Below are 17,924 nucleotides of genomic sequence, written 5' to 3' on the forward strand. Positions count from 1 at the left end.
GAGGATACATCATTATTATTATTATTACCAGCAACATCGTTGAATATCAAACACTTCGGCCATGGTCGGCATATTATCTACAGTTCATTCATCTGGGACTCTTGGCAGACTCTCTCAAACCAAAAAAAAGGGTCAAAAACGAAAAGAGGAGAATATTGGGCTATTGGCCCTGTTGTCTCTCTTCCTCTTGGGAGATATCCACCCATGTTCCGGTCCCGGCGTCACTTCCATCGACCTGACGGCTGGCAGCCCAGCTGCTGGGCTCCACACGCCAACAGTCGGCTTCCGAAGAGGCCGGATAGCTGAACAGCTAACACCACCAGCAGGTCTCTGCGGTCTTGCGCTGACGGCTGCCGACCTAGCAGCAGGAACTCTACCCACACCATCGGAGGACTACGGGTCCGCGCCGAGGGCTAGCGGCCTAGCAGCTGAGATTCTCGCACCATCAGACACCACCGGACTGGCTTCAGATGAGGCCGGCTAACAAAACAGCTAGCTCTGCATGAGGATCTCTGTGGACTCGCGCCGGCTGGCTTCAGACGAGGCAAGCTAGCTGAACAGCTAGCTCTGCCGGAGGACTGTGGGTCCGCGCCGATGGCTAGCGGCCTAGCGACAGAGAACCACAAACCAACAGCTAGCTCTGACTACTCCACTGTCAACAACGGCACCGAGGTAAAGCCTAGAAATCTGGTATTTAAAAAACACTGTTACACCAAAATGTTTCAAACAGTGAATCAAGCAAACATAGTGTGGGATCCTCGGTGCAAGCCGAAGGGACTATTCAGTGGACATTTACATTTCCGCATTTGCAATAAACATGAACAGCTAAAACATCTCCTTCTTGAGTCCAACATTGACTGTTTGGGAATATTGGAATCTTGGCTAAAACAGTCGTCACCATCCACTCTTGTATCTATGTCAGGATATAATGTGTTAGGATGGACAGACTGAAGGGAAAAGGAGGGGGTGTGTTGCTTTACGTGAGGAATACCATTACTTGTAGGGAGATTGCTCTTCCAGCAAATATTGAGTTTGATTGTGTTGGTGTGGAAATCACACTTTCTGAGGAAATGTCCCTCACCATGATTTGCCTATATCGACAACCCACCGCTAAGGTGGATTTATATGACCAGGTAAAACTCATGCTGAATTCATGTGACTCCAACAAAGAGGTAATTATTTTAGGAGACTTTAACATAAACTGGAATGATAAACAAAATAGAAAGAACTTAAAACGGATCACGGATAAATACAATTTAATACAACTAATGGATCAACTGATTAGAATAACCAAAACCTCCAAGACTATGATAGATTTATTATGTACTAACAAAGCTGACAGAATAGTTCAAACCTACAACTTCCTGACTGGTCTTTCTGACCATAATTTTATTCTTTTTACCAGGCAACTCACAAAAAAAGGTTCATGGCCACACCTAAAACCCCTGCCTTGGGTTCTCGCTTCATCCCCAAAAATCTGCAACAACGTTTTATTGATCCAGTGAAAAGGATTGATTGGGGGGACACTCTGTCCTCTGAAGATATAGGTGAAAACACTAATCTGTTAATATCTCAAATTAATGATACAATGTCTTCCTTCTCAATGAAAGGGTGCCTTAGGGACAGTAAGGAACACCATCTTCCCTGGCTGAATCTACATTTGCAGGAATCTAATGAAATCTAGAGACCAACTATTAAGGCAGAGCTTGAAATCCGGACTATCCACTGATAGACAGAAATTCACTCATGCTCGTAACAAGGTAACACAAACAATAAGACAGGCCAAAGCTAACTTCTTCATCAACATAATTGAAGGTGCGAAAGGTAACGGTAAAAAAGTTTGGCAAATCTTAAATAAACTATTTGGTAAACAAACCAGGAAAATAATGTTCTAGAATTAAAAATCAATGATCCCCTGATAAAAGACCCTGCCGTGCTGGCCAGCTCTCTAAATGAGCATTTCATAAATAGTGCTTTGGACATTACAAAGCTCTTCCCGCCATCTGAGGTCTCACCTAGCCCGACTGTGGATACACATCCAGTTTTTGACCTGGAGGAAATCACAGAGGTGAAGGTAAAAAATATAATCTCAGGGTTAAGAGGTTCTAAGGCTAGGGATGCAGATGATTTCGACACCAACTTTATAAAAACACATATAGACGGTCTAATAAAACCAATTACTATGCTAGTGAATCATACTATCAGCACGAGGGAAGTTCTATCATCGTGGAAGGTGGCCACGGTGACACCGATCTTTAAATCTGGGGATAAGGCAATAATGTCCAATTATAGACCAATCAGTATCCTCCCCTGTGTCTCTAAGACAGCTGAGAAATGGGTGTCAAAACTAATCGCTCCACTCCACCCAATGCAGTTTGGTTTTCGTGCTCACCACTCCATTGAGACAGCTAACTGTGTCTTTGTGGAAAAGGTTAAATGTATGTTGGACACGAGCCCATATGTAGGTGCTGTCTTCCTTGATCTCAGGAAGGCTTTTGAAACTATTGACCACCAAGTGCTCCTTACAAAGCTGACGTATTTCAATTTTTTGGCAGTTTTGATACATTGGTTTAAGTCTTACTTATCGAACAGAAAACAGTGTGTTTTGGTCAACGGAGCCAAATCCCCCTTCCTTGTGAACCCTGTTGGTGTTCCACAAGGTTCCATTCTTGGACCATTACTGTTTTCTCTATACATTAATGACTTGCCTAATGTATGTCCTGAGTTGAATGTGCAAATGTATGCCGATTATGCGGTCATCTTTGTACACAGGAAGAACACTGAAATTATCTCATCCTGTCTCTTTAATGCTTTGGACAAGGTTCAACACTGGCTGAACAACATTTGCTTATAGTTAAACATCAAAAAATAGTATGCATGATGTTCAGTAAACGACCAGTCCAAATCGAAGGATCCAACGTGTTTTTAAACGGAGCAGAAATAGAACTAGTCTCCCAGTTCTAGTATCTTGGAGTCATACTGGACTCGAACTTGACTTTTAAGAAACATATCAAGAAAGTATCCAATACTATTCAATTCAACTTTAAATAAATCAGACCTTTCTTAACTGTCAATGCTGCAAAGTCATACCTCCACTGTATGATTCTATCCCACATTGAATACTGTTTGACAAACTGGTCGTTTGCTTGTGCCACAAACCTGAAACCCATAGAACAGCTGTACAAGAGAGCTATCAAGGTGTTTGACAGAAAACCAAATTCACACCTCCACTGTACCATCCTTGAAAAACTGCATTTCTTGAGTTTTGACTTTTAAAAGTTTGTGCTTTATTTATAAATGTTTACATGGACTGCCCCCCCTCCACTTACGGGAATTCATCCACAGAAAACACACTGGACGCTGCACTAGGTCAGAAACCAGAGGAGACTGTGAGGTCCACCGCAGACGGACCACTTTTGTACAAAATGTTCTCTCCGTTAAAGGCAGCTCATTGTGGAATAGCTTCCCAACTGAGATACGGGATAGTCCCACTCTCAATAGCTTCAAAGGTCAACTCAAAGAATGGATGAGAAACAAACAGATGTGTAATCACCGCTAAATGCACTTTAACACAGGGGTATCTCCTCTTGCACTTTAGGTAGGTCTTGTATCTTCTCTTGCACTTTATATGTCGTTGCTGCTATATTGCATTACCATGTCATAAATACTTGTGTACGCTGCTATTTTGCACTTTTTGCATAGCATGTATTTTGTTTTTGCTATGTTTGTAAAATGTAATTTTCTTAAATGTTTTATGTGAGGGACTGGAAATTAGCTCAAAGCTAAATCTGGCACTGTTACGCTCGACACATTTGATTGTGTTTAGTGTTCATTACTGTGCATTGTCCCCACAAAATAAACGATTAAATAAAAAATAAAATAAAGAATGAAATTGAAAATTAAACTGTGTGAAGAATAATATTACTGAGTTCAGAGTCATTGGCAAAAGGATAGGCTAAACTCAGATGCTACCAAATAGGGTTTTAAATAAATTAAAAACCAGGATATTGCATTCTAAAAACTTTCAAACGAAACCCAGCTGTAAGGGATGCTTCAAAACAATTGTCAGTTGTCTGTACATAACACTTTAGATTATGTATATAAATTATCGGCCGAAAATGGTTAAAAAGGCCCTTTCGGCCGTTTTAGCACCGAAAAAATATCACCGAATGTCAGAGAACAGGGTTACGTTGATCATACTCCGCATATTTGTCCGGGTGTTTTGATTTCAAGTGGTGGAGTAATCCCGAAGTGGTGAAAGTCTTTGCAGTTACACCCCCTCGAGAAATGTCAGCTGAACACGTTTTACACATCGCAATCCGCGCCTCTTTCTCTGATATTTTGAAATATCTCCAAGCGGCAGACATGTTGGCTGTGAGCCAGCCGCGAGCATGGTCGCGCGCCGTACTTGTCGCCGCGTTTTGATTACGTCATCACAACAACACGTTAGGTTACCAAACTTGCATGTGTTGTTGTTGAAGGCCTGGCTGTTACAGTCTTTATTTACACTATTTTGGTGTAGGCCTACTGGCCTAGATGTTTATGTTTTAAAGCACCTTGGCTTTGTTCTGAATGCACTTTGTTGTAGTTATCCTACAGAGAAAAGAAAATGCACTTGACTTGGAATTAATGTACTGTATGCATTCAAAAGTGCTGAATAAATGTTTTATGGACCCATAATAGTGATTATTATTTAAGTTACGTTTTGCCATAATCATGTCTTTTTCCATAATCAGGTAATTGAACAACATTGGTAAAAAATGTATACATTATATATATATATATATATATATATATATATATATATATATATATATATATATATATATATATTTCTATTAATCATTTTCGGCCTTTCGGCATTCGGTTTTCGGCCAACTGTTTCCTATTTTCGGTATCGGTTTCGGCCAAGAATTTCCAATTCGGTGCACCCCTACTTTAGATGGCATGCTAAATTGTATACAACAATAGCTGCTCTGACAACCAATCTATCCTCGCTGAGTGTCCATTTGAAAATTACATTAAAATGTAGTTTGCGTCATTGCATGTGCCCTTGCATCACTGGATGTGTTTGATGTTTAGCTCAGAGGGCTAGAAATGAATTCAGAATGATCAGTACTGTAGAATATCAGTAGTAAACTCTTATTACTATATGCCTGAATATGCTGGAAAGTCAAATGATTATCATGGTGCACTAGAGGATTAGGATGTAATGTGAATGTAATCAGTTCATCCCCTTGTGCCCCACTTTTAAAAGAAAACTAAAGTACCCATGGAAAATGCTTGTATGAAAGGGAAAACAAACTGCTTTGAAAAGTGACAACAAAGAGACAGACGGATGAAAAAGCTCAGTATTTGCAATGCACACTTTCACATACATGATGTTATTGTTGTCTGATGTTGAATACTGACATGGGCCAATAGATACGGTATAGAGTCCCCAGTAACAACACACAAATGTCAACATAAACAATTGAACAAAAACTGGGTGTATATTAGGCTTGGGCGGTATGACGGTATTACGGTATACCAGGGTATTTCGAAATACCGTCGGTATGATTTTCAATACCGTGACGTCACAGACTGTGCGCCAAATCACAGATGCGTTTCATTCTATTACACTGACACGGAGTTTTGACAGGGACGACATTGGTTGTAATGCACAGCACGCGCCAGCAGAGGGCAGGGGAGGGCAGTCCGTCTTTCCCGCTCTCAGAGCTCAGCACAGAACTGAGCTGAGCAAGATGGCGGCAGCATTTGCCGGCCCCGAACTCGGACAACTAGTAAAAAAGAAAAATGCCTCTGCACCTGTTTGGGACTATTTTGGGTTTACTCGTCGCCAGTGACTTCATCCAGCACAACGAGAGACAGAGGCACTTCTTTGGGAATGTTTAATACGGGGTGAGTGAGTGTTGACATTTTTTAATCCTATGCAACTGGTTGATGGTTTTGTAGTCGAGGTCGGACGGTTTTAAAAACGAAAGCATTTACGTGCTAAACATTTTCGCGAGTAATCCAATGAATCAAATGGAAATAAGGTTTTTAACAAATGCACGGAATAATATTGCCAAACTAGTTAGTGAATATAGCAAACTTTATTCAATAAGTCAAGTATTTACTCCCGAAAAATGTTTATGTATGATGATATATTGTTAACTTAACTCACTATGGAAACAACGTCGGACATCTACAAACACGTCCTGTATCCGATCTCAAAATGTGCCATTTGCACAATGTGTCATGTATGCAGCCCTTGTTTTGCACTTGCGCGCACGTCGCGGCACTTTGCGAGCGTCTACCGGCTCGAGCTGCATTTTACACCAAACATATAATATACCGTTCGAAACATCTATTTGCCGCCGAACGCCACCTCACTCAACTGGACCCAAGTCATACCGTCAGTGGCGGCTGGTGGAAAATATTTTTGGTGGAGCTGTTGATATAGTGAGTAAAAACATTTTTTGGGGGAGAAATGACCCCTTAAATTGGGACTGATACCGTCATATACCGTATACCACGGTATGATGTCAGCAAGGTATGATGGTATGAAAAAAATGATACCGCCCATGCCTAGTGTATATATATTATAATGAAACCCACACAGAGTCCAAAAGTGCTCAAAGCAGGCGATCCAGCACCATGAGAATAGGAACACTCCATGGTTTACTAGAGAACTATCTGATCTAATTCATGATCGAAATAAGCGATGGTCTTTAGCTAGAAAGTCTAACACTAGTGATGACTGGCTTCTTTTTCGTGTCCTCAGAAATAAATGTTCAGCCCTTATTAAAAAAGCTAAAACTGATTACTATCTGAGCTTAACCACTGATTGTTTTAATGACCATTCTAAGTTCTGGAAAACAATTAAATCACTTCAGAACAAGAAAGTTTCTAGTTTCCCACAAAAACTGAAGGTCAGTGATTATTTTATTTCAGATTCAGATGGTATGTCTAATGCTTTCAATGCTCACTTCAAAAAGGCTGGTCACATTTTTGATGAGCAAAGTCATGACTCTCTAAATGGTCGTACTCACAGCCCTAGTCAAGAGATGAGCTCCCCTGTTTTTGATTTTGCTTCTTTCTCGGTCTCTGAAGTCTTACAGGGTTTGCACTCAATTGATCTTAAAAAGTCTGCCGGGCCTGAGGGCCTCGACCCATTCTTTTTAAAAATTGCAGCTCAGATTATAGCACAACCAGTAACTGATATTTTTAATCTCTCCCTGTCCACTCACACACTGCCAGCTCTGTGGAAGCAAGCTCTGGTATCACCCCTCTTGAAAGCTGGTGATCCCACTGAGTTAAATAATTATCGTCCTATCTCAAATCTTTCTGTGTTATCAAAGATTCTTGAGTCCCTAGTTTCTACTCAGCTAAAACTTTTTTTAAATTCACACAACATCCTTAACCCTATGCAATCTGGATTCAGATCAAAGCACAGTACTGTGACTGCCAGTCTGAAAGTCTTAGATGATATCAAGGCTGCTTTGGATAACAAATCTGTTTGTGTTGCATTGTTTATTGACCTAGCCAAAGCATTTGATACTGTAGATCACCACATTATGTCTAATGTTATGTTGGTGTCTCGTTTCGGTCATAATGCCATTTGTTGGTTTCAGAGTTATCTAACCGACCGTACTCAATGCGTCAGGTTGGGTAGCACTGTCTCTGACCCTGTCACCTTGGAAAAGGGCGTTCCACAGGGCTCTATTTTGGGGCCTTTGCTCTTTTTATTATATGTAAACAATATTTGTAATCAGATGCAATTTTCTACCTATCATATGTATGCTGATGACACTATTGTATATTCATGTGCTCCTTCTCTGGACATGGCCGTTTCCAATTTAAAATCTGATTTTATCACGCTGCAGCATGCACTTCTTGATTCCAAACTGCTTTTGAACAGTAAGAAAACCAAAGCAATGCTTTTTGGTCCCAAGTCAGCGTCCTCTTGCCTCTCCATTGACACCCTTGATGGCGTCTCTGTGGAGTTTGTTGATATCTACAAATATCTTGGCTTTTGGTTGGACAGTAATCTGAACTTCAAACACCATATCGAAGTTCTAACAAAGAAATTGAAATTCAGTCTTGGCTTCCTTTACAGACTTAAATGTTGTTTTTCAACTTCATCCCGTAAAAGGTTGGTCTCTGGCTTATTCCTGTCCCAGCTGGACTACGGTGACACCATTTATAGATTTGCCTGTCCCACTGTCTTGGCCAAACTTGACCCACTCTACCATGCTGCACTGCGTTATATATCAAATGCACCCTATAGGACTCATCATTGCACACTGTATAGACAAGTTTACGCGACAAACCACGGGTAGCGCCATAACCCTACACAAATGCACTTCATTTCCGCCGGAAGTCTTTTGCACAGCGTCTATCGGTGTAAACCGGTGTAAACAGTCAGACGGGCACGACCAAGACTTTGTCCAGGGGCATATCATAAGGCTGCGCACATTCTACTTTGCCCACATGCTCCCGAAAATTGTTGACGATTTTGTTGAGGGAAGGTTACAGTTCTGCAGTAAATATCTCAGCATTTTAAAACCAAAATAAACTGCCTTATTTAGGTCATGCCCACAGGAGCCAACAGTTGTCTGTTGTTTACATAATGCACAATTTACATGATCTCTTTATGCTGTGCAATATATCATATGTGCCTGTACTGTTTGAGTGAAAATAAAGTTTGATGTAATTTAATTTCATTATTGCACTGTTATTGCATTATTGCATTTCATATGTTCCTTAGAGTGCTACAATTTCTTTTAACACAGTTCATCATTCATATTAAGCTCATACTGTACATAAATAACACTGAATTAATTAATTGTTTAGAGGAAACTAAAGAAATGGCTTCAACAAGAAAGATCACATGTTTAATCCTAACAGGTATTACAAATTAAAATATAAAAGCAGCCCACACAATTACATCACTATAAAAATATTCATATATAATATTAAAAAATACAATGCATGCAGTATTTGTTGTGTTTATCTGTATTTAATGAACAACATGGCTGGGTGCTGGGTGCTGGTTTGTGGTCGTAGCACTCTATCTAACCACTCGTTCAGGTGCTTTCTCGAGTGATTGCAACCAACTACCGCACACGTAGTTCCCGAACCACTTTTCTTCATGTTGTAATTGTTATATCCTCTTTGTCTCTGCGATATCAGTGCTTTGTCGGCACAACGGAGCTAGCTAGCAAAACAAACCCAGTCCGCCAAAACGGAAGTGCATTGCATCGAAGGGAGGAGTTCAGGATGTAGAGCGGAAACGGCTCAATAACTTGTGTATAGCCTAACTGGATGGTCCTCACTCACTATGCGTAGGATGCAGCATTGGTTTTTATTAATGTATAAAGCCATTTTAGGAAATCTTCCACTCTACATATGTGCCAGATTTGCTCCAGTTTGTGACTTTTACAACCTCAGATCCAGTGCCTTGATACGGTTCCAGGTTCCTGCTGTGCGGACTGAGGCTGGAAAAAGGAGTCTCTTTTATTATGGTCCTTGGTCTTGGAATGACCTTCAATCACGCCTCAAACTGACGGCACTTGTTTCTATAGCCTGTTTTAAATTGAAGTTGTCAGAAGTCCTTACCACCAGCTGCTCTTGCAGTAATAAGTAGTGCCTTTCTTACTGTCCTAATGTGCACAATGTAGTAACTGCTTTTTTTCGTCTTTTGTTTTCTTAGTTATGTTCTCTGTATTTTATATGTTTGTGTTATGTGTTATGTGTAACGTTGCTGCCTTCTTGGCCAGGTCAGCATTGTAAATGAGATTTTATCTCAATGCTTTTTATCTGGTTAAATAAAGGTTAAATAAAAAAAATAAAAATGGACAGCAGCCAGCTAACTGAGCAAACCTCAGTTTTTAAAACACAGCTTAGCCCACTTAAAGTCGACTTGGTTTGCTATAAACCTGGATAAAGTTGCCATAACAAAGCCTGAAATCCAACAAAAAAGTTGCGTTTTAATCAATTACAACCCATGCATGACACTAACAGTACAAAGCGACCACAAAACAAGAGAAAAAGCTAAGCCTAAGAGTTGTATTAAAGTGAGAGTAGTTTAGCTGCATACTTGCTAATTTGTTAGCAAGTAGTTTCCGACACATACAGCTAACCGGGCACGTGTGTAAACTAAGGGAGAATATACAATACAAGACATAAAAGGGACGCTCCTCTTACAAATCTGTACATTGCTGGTTGCAAATACATTGAATAAACATACACTTTTGCTAGCTAAATGATGCTATGTGGCCTATTATTGCCAAAATAAGTGCTAAGTGTTGATTAAGCACACCTGTGTTATCAATAACATGTGCTTAACTAATTAACCACCTTTGCCCGACTATGTATGACAAATAAAGGCGATTAATGGCGTTGCTTGTTAATTCGGGTTGATAAATAGCATATAGGGTTTTTCAGAGAAGTGGAGAAAGGGTTTAGAGCCAGGGCTATGCTAATAGACAGATGCTCCAGTGTAATAATAAAAAGTGGAATAATTGTTTTAAGCTGCTAATTGGCGGCTAATGAACCGCGGAGACCGCCGTGTTTCCGAAAACTCACCTAAGACGAAAAACGGGAGCTCGGTGTTTTCCAGGTCGTCCACCACCACGACATCCCCGGGAAAATCGTTCCGAACGGAGAACAGCAGCTTGGGCTCGGAGGCCGACGGACTGTGCATGATACTCAGGTCGTTTTCCCTCAAAAAAGGCAGCGCAGACACGGTGACGCTCTTCATCTTGCACTCGGAGTCCTGGTTCTGGTCATCGTTGTTGTGTAGACCTCGGACATTAGGCGTTAGGACGGCCATGAGGAGCCACGCGAGCCCCAGCAGCAGCAGCGGTCTCGGCCCCATGTTGATGCTCGCCATCTCCGTTTCCTCTCTCTTCCCTGCTCGCTGTTTCTCTCGCAGGCTGCTCAGCCTCTCAGCCTGTTAGATGAGAGAGCGGCACAGTGAGCGAGGGGAGTGTGATACGTCGACGGGCTCTACCAGTGTGGAAAACAAACGCTCCTTGTTTCTCTTCTATGATCAATCACATGGTTTTTGCAGATACCGCTCTGAATATTCACTGTGTGATTGTATTGCGTTTTTAATGCTGGTGACCCCTTTTCTGTATTGATCGATAAACTGTCCAAATGGCTTTGTAATGGCAAAGCATGGATTACCAGCAGGACATGCACCCACTATGCCCTGTGGGTCCCATCACCAAATGCATAATTGTTTCTAATGTGTTCTCTCATAAACATTTGCATATCATCTCCAAGCGAATCCAATAAGTATCTTTAGTAGTTTGCCTGACCTCTGTGACTGGGTGGACACTCGACTGGCTGAATGCAAAATTGCATAATTGATGGGTTAGATGCACAACTTGCATGTTAAAACTCTGTGGGTGTCTGCAATGACACCAGCAGATAGAAAGGCCAGACGAATTAAAATTGAAAAGGAAAATCAAGGGGATGAAAAAGCAATCAAAAGCTATATCTGACATGCAGTTTCTACCACTATTCTCAAGACCATTGTTCGTCTTTTAACTTTTCACCTAGTGTAACTACAACCTATCATCAGCTCAGGTAAGCCAAGGCTTTGCTGGACAGACTGGGATTTCAAAGAGTCCACACAAAAAAATCAATATCACTGAGATTCTAATTAACAACCAAGAGAAAACATCATATTTCACTGCACGTCACCAACTTTACAAAACACAAATATCTAACACTGTGTAAGAGCACACTCTCGTATGTGCTAAATGAACATAATATTTGCTCACTTCATTATTACGAGTCTGTGAAGGAGTAAACATTTTTTACTTTAAAACCTGCATCAGAGGTGACTAATTTGAATTCAGATAAATATTTGGCCATCCTCCAGGATAATACTGTACATGGTGTGAAATGGAATAATAGTAAAATCAGGAGAGACATGTACGAAAAGAAAATAATTGTTTATTAAACCATATCTGATGCGTAGCAAAAAGTGAAATCCACCTGTGGAGTCCAGAAACTGGTAGTGGTGATTAATTATACTGCTGCAACTGGTCTACCAATATTGTGTAAAACTGCAAAGGATGGGCGGTGATAGGAAGATGGAGGGGTGCATTTAACAGCAGCCTGAACATACTAAAAGTAGGCAGACAGGTTTTCTTTTTTTAAATAAACGGCAGCAAGATGACAGGTACGATGGCAGACCCGGCCAATGGCAGCTAGGAAATTAATGAGAGGGAAGAACTACTAAAGATATGTGAGAGATAAACCTAAAGAATAGTGTCACTTGCTAACATTACACTAGTGCTTCATTTGTAGCAGCTGGATTGCTTGGGATTGGCTCCGTCAATGATATGTTTTAAAAATATCTTCTTATTTTCAGAAATAAATTCCGTAAATAAGCAGAGATAGAACATACATTACATTTTTTGTGTGGAAGATCCTCTGGATTTTCTCTTTGCCTGATCTAAATATGTGTAAAACCGGGCATCTTCTTGGTAACAATGACTAAATCAAGCCATCATTCATCCACACTGTCAGACTCTTGTTTTGTAGTCAGGATTGATGGTGGCTGTATGAAACATGCAATCATCTACAGTGTATTAAAAGAAGATGAATGGGATTTATGTGGTAGAGGTCAAGTCCCATACAGATAATGCTGGATATAAAGTTGAGCATTGTAGCATTGTTTACTGCCCAACATACAGCCTCCTGGCGTCCCTGTTATGAGTCATGTTGACTCAGCTCAAATCGCGCAATGTTCATGTGATGTCATTTATGGAAAGATGTTCACACATTTAATGTACCACTCCTGCCTGCTTCCAATTTGTACATTTTAAATGGTACCTTAAAGTTTTGCTTTACACACCAATACATGGCAATAAATATTGTCAAATATTTTTGATTAAACAAGCATACTGTAATCCAGTCTATAACTAATCTAGTAGAAAATCAAGGTTTAAAGATATATAAATATTTTAGACCAACGGTATTTAAATTGTGAGTGACCTTGTTTGTTAGCCTAACTATAATCAGAGCCATACTGTAATGTTTATATATATATGTTTTTAATGTATCTAAGTCCTTAGGTAGGGAGGGCATCCATTATAGGTCAACTTTGAGGTTCCCTAAATCAACATGTAATGCAGAGTTAGGTGGTAATTCCCTTTGGGTTTTGCGTCCTCCTTTCCGTTACACTTAAAACATAAATATATGAATATACATTTTTCATTTCATTTCAAACCTTTATTTATCCAGGTGTATCCCATTGAGATCATTGATCTCTTTTTCAAGAGAGACCTGCTCATTTTGATTGGTTCAGGTTTAAGAAGAAAATCACTATGAAAAGAGTGAAACATTGAAAACAAACAAATACAGAGTGCCATTGAAATGGCACTGAGACTAACATTTTCTGAGGGCTTTCAGACTCTAAATCCCTTGACTTTTGTGTTGGGCAGACAATTGCTATTTGGATTTGGATGCAAAGCCTTAGGAAAAGAAGATTGTGTTTTTTGTGTCAATACTGTCCACCCATTTAATATTAAAATGTCTCTCCCTCATCAGAATGTGTTTTAAAGAAAAAATAGGGCAATGCTTGGTATCAAAGCTATAAAAAAAAAACAGAGCAAGCAGAGAAGTCGATTGGCCTCGGCCACCCACAGTGAAACATTAAAAAAGTTAACATCGATTCAAGAGAATAAGTGGAGCAAACAGTGCCAAGACTTTCTCCCCTTCATTATTGATGACAGACTGGTACAGTGGTGAAGGAAAACTCATCAGTATTCAAATAATATCAAGTGTTCTTATAAAGTTTTAGCTTCTGGATGTATGTGCCCTTTTTTTACTCTGCGGCTCTCTGCTTCTGTACTGTCCTGAAGAAATAAGTGGCAAGATAAGGACAGAGTGAAACTTTTTGGGTACATTGCCTTAAAGGCCAGAGAAAGTTGTCAATGATAATTTGGAAGATCTTCACGTACTGTGTCAGCATCGACTGGAATGTTATTTCTCTCTACAGTTTAGACGATAGGGCTTACCGAGAAAATTCCACAAAAAGAAAAACACAAAAATGAATTGATACTTCACTTCTTTGTGTCATATCTCCATTGCTGTCTAAAATATATATTTTTTTAAAAACATTTTGACGCACACTGTTTCACTGGATGACATTTTCCTAAATGGGCCTTAAAATGCTTATTTTTAGGTTTCATATTAGAATGTTGTGCCTCTGTGATATGTGTACATGCTTTCATGTTTAAAATTATCTTTATTTTTCTCATACTGCCTGTGCCGCAGCACATCTTTTCACTGGCCGTGTCTCAATTTAGGGGCTGCATCCTTCGGAGGACGCAGCCTGCACGGTCCACGAAGGATGCAGCCCACGTAGACCGGGTAGGCTGGACCGAGCTGCCTACGAAATTAGACTGTCTAGCCTACGGAGCACTTCGTATTTACGTCACGTGATACGCGCTGTTCTGTTGCACTGCTCCAGCAGCCTGATAGCAAATTAGCTTACAAGCTAACTTAGCTGAAAAGGATCCAGAAACGTAACCTTTTTACTTTAACCATTTTTTGGAGATCACCGACGGCGATGAAATAAAGAGAACCATGGCCAGGTAAATACGATTAAGCTGTTCCTTTAACACCCATGTTACATTAGTAAGTTAACAAGTACATTATGTATATAGCTGATGTCATTTAATCATATTATTTCATATTTATATATTTATTTATTTAAGTAAGTCTTAATTTTTCTGTGCTAATAAAAAAATATGTTTTTTTAAATGAACAAAAGCATATTGTATAGATTGATTCTTAAAGGTCCCATGTCATGGCCATTTCTAATGATCATAATTCCATTGTTGTGGTCTACTAGAATAGATTTAAATTGTGCAATTTTCCAAAATCACATTGGTTTCTCATACAGCATCTCTGTAAAGTATGTGTATTCACCAGGTATTCACTCTCTGTCCTAAACGGCTTGTTGGAGCTCCTGCCCCCCCCCCCCCCCCTCCCTGTGAGCCCGGTGTGCTCTGATTGGTCGAGGCTTGTTGCTGCTTGCCGCTGCTGTGAGCTTCTGCGAGCTGCTGCGAGGAGCGGACAGGTTTCCGGGTCGGCGATACAGCGAGAACAAGCGAAACTCATCCTGAGCACACACAAACACTCACAGCAGAAGTAAAAACAAGTGTGGCTTGATATTGAGTAAGAAAAAGTTTTATAACGCTGTGAGAATGGGTCTGCGGAGAACATTTCTCTAGAATCCCAACTCGTCTATTACCAGCGTTCAGGGAGCTCTATGCAAGTCAATGGGGATTCCCTGTTAGTTAGCCAAGGGATCCTGGTGTGTGAGGTGCTCCGCGGATTGGTCCATTTGGGCCAATCCGGTCCTTTGCTGTTGATTTGGGTGTTCACACGTCACAGAACCCAGGAAGCAAACAATGGAAAAAGAGAAATCTCCAACGAGGCGTTCTGGGGCAGCTAGACAGGTCTTTTCTGTGTTAGAGTTTTACTTTGAGGGTTTTTGACTCTGCAGACCGTTTACATGCATAAAAACCTTCATAAGACACAAGGGGACGGGTAATAACCAGAAAAGCATGACATGGGCCCTTTAACAATATTAGTTTTCTAATCTTAATAGCTGTGACTATAACAGTTTATATTCTCCTTCTTCCCCTAAACCAGCCCAGATGATGTCCCACTGACTCTTTGGGATTTTAGCCTTTGCAGACCATTTACATGCACAAAACCCTATGACAAACTACAGGAAATTGGAAACACTAAAAAGCATAATAAGGCCCTTTTAACAACACTTACCATAGAGTGTATTGCAGTATTTCTATTGTACATAATATATAACCATTATATAATATTTTTTTCTCTGATCTTATTCATGCTGTAGTAACCATTAATATATATTGTAGATAAAATGACAACGCCGCCTGATGTTCAATAAAAATAAGAGTAACCGTGTTTGGGGTTTTGCTGACTTCTTTGATACTAACATTTTTTTGAGTCAGGTGCCCCATTCAGAGTGAAAAAAAACCTATTCAGCGAGCATGGGAACTCAATAGGGCTATTGCACAAGGCTGAGTGCATGTTTCTGCCAATGAAATCTGGAGGCTTTATGAGATTTGTACTCGCTAGGGATGGCGGCACGTCTAATTGCACAAATCCACAAAGTCCTCCGCTCTGGGTTTTTGTTCTGAGAAGGGATTCTCTAGAAACACAGCCAGACTTGTTTCCTATTCAGTTTGTGCATTCAATTGAACAACAATTATCTTGGATTTCAGTTCTCGGGCAGTGGAAGCTTGCTTTGTTTGGCCCTCCAGGTGGGAGTTCTCCGGGGCTGTGATGTTGGGACACACTGGTTTCTGCTGTCTCAAGAAAACATCAAAACATGGGAATACATTATTGGTTTGGGAAGTTTTTATGTATTTCTAACAGGCAGTAAGGGGGCTTTTTCTTTGTAACAAACTGTACTTCAACCACATAGCAAAGCTGCGGTGTCGCCAAGAATCCAACATTCCGCAGTGTCTTTGAATTTTACCTGCACTTAAGATATACTGTAGCACTTTTCAACACAAGGCAATTCAAAGTGCTTTACAAAAAATGAAAGACATTAAGAAAATGGCATTTAAAATCAGTCATTAAAAATAAAAGTTAATAAAATAAACATTAAAAGAAAAGATACATGGATAAAAGTTACAGTGCAGTCTAAGATATGAATAGTTCAATTAAAAGCGGCGACAAAAAGAAAAGTCTTCAGCCTGGATTTAAAAGTAGTAAGAGTTGCAGCGGACCTGCAGGTTTCTGGGAGTTTGTTCCAGATATTTGGAGCATAATAACTGAACGCTGCTTTACCATGTTTAGTTCTGACTCTGGGGACAGAAAGCTGACCAGTCCCTGAAGACCTGAGAGATCTGGATGGTTCATCATTTAGCAGGAGGTCAGAAATGTATTTTGGGCCTAAACCATTCAGTGCTTTATAAACCAGCAGCATTATTTAGAAATCTATTCTTTGACGGACAGGAAGCCAGTGTAAAGACTTCAGAACTGGAGTGATGTGATCCACTTTCTTAGTGTTAGTGAGGACTCGAGCAGCAGCGTTCTGAATTAGCTGCAGCTTTCTAATAGATTTTTTAGTGAGACCTGTGAAGACACCATTGCAGTAGTCCAGTCTACTGAAAATAAAAACATGGACAAGTTTTTTCAAATCCTGCTGTGACATCAGTCTTTTAATCTTAGATATGTTCTTTAGGTGATAATAAACTGATTTAGTAACTGTTTTAATGTGATTGTTGAAACTCAGGTCAGAGTCCATGACAACACCTAGATTTATGACTTTATCTGTTGTTTTGAACATTGCAGACTGAAGCTCATCGCTAACTTTTATACGTTCTGCCTTGGCTCCAAAAACCATTACCTCAGTTTTGTCTTTGTTTAATTGGAGAAAGTTCTGACACATCCAGTCATTGATTTGTTCAATGCACTTACTCAGTGTTTGAATTGGAGCATAGTCTCCTGGTGAAATTGTTATGTAAATGTGTGTGTCATCTGCATAGCTATGGTAACTTATTTTGTTGTTCTTCATTATCTGAGCCGGTGGTAGCATGTAGATGTTAAAGAGAAGAGGCCCCAAGATGTAAGGGGGCTTTTTCTTTGTGACAAACTGTCCTTCAACCACATAGCAAAGCTGCGGTGTCGCAAATAATCCAACATGTCCTTGAATTTGTACCTGCACTTAAGATATATAAGGTTTAGGCATTTCTCAAATAAACGACCCGTTCTCTAAGGATTTTACAGCTATTTAGCACGTATTTAGTCTCAAGGTGCATTTAACACTGCATCCGAAAACTCCTTAATTCAGTGAGAACAGTGTCAATTCTTACTTAGCGATTAGAAAAACTGTCTCCTCAATACATTATACAGTGATAAAC

At 40.1% G+C, this 17,924-nt stretch overlaps 1 protein-coding gene across 10 annotated transcripts in view; it reads right to left on the reverse strand.

Moving 5' to 3' along the window:
* astn1 (astrotactin 1) overlaps nt 1-11,236 on the reverse strand; it is a 474,928-nt gene extending 463,692 nt beyond the window's left edge. For 5 of the 10 annotated variants that reach the window (XM_079652095.1, XM_079652090.1, XM_079652093.1 and 2 more), the window contains exon 1: nt 10,573-11,236. In XM_079652095.1, the coding sequence (XP_079508221.1) occupies nt 10,573-10,879 (307 nt within the window). In that variant the 5' untranslated portion in view covers nt 10,880-11,236. The remainder of the gene's footprint in view (nt 1-10,572) is intronic. The other 5 variants (XM_079652091.1, XM_079652096.1, XM_079652094.1 and 2 more) reach the window with 2 other exon arrangements.
* Nucleotides 11,237-17,924: the final 6,688 nt, after the last annotated feature.

The sequence above is a fragment of the Notothenia rossii genome, assembly GCF_949606895.1.
Source record: "Notothenia rossii genome assembly, chromosome: 9".
In the NCBI taxonomy this organism is placed as follows: domain Eukaryota; kingdom Metazoa; phylum Chordata; class Actinopteri; order Perciformes; family Nototheniidae; genus Notothenia; species Notothenia rossii.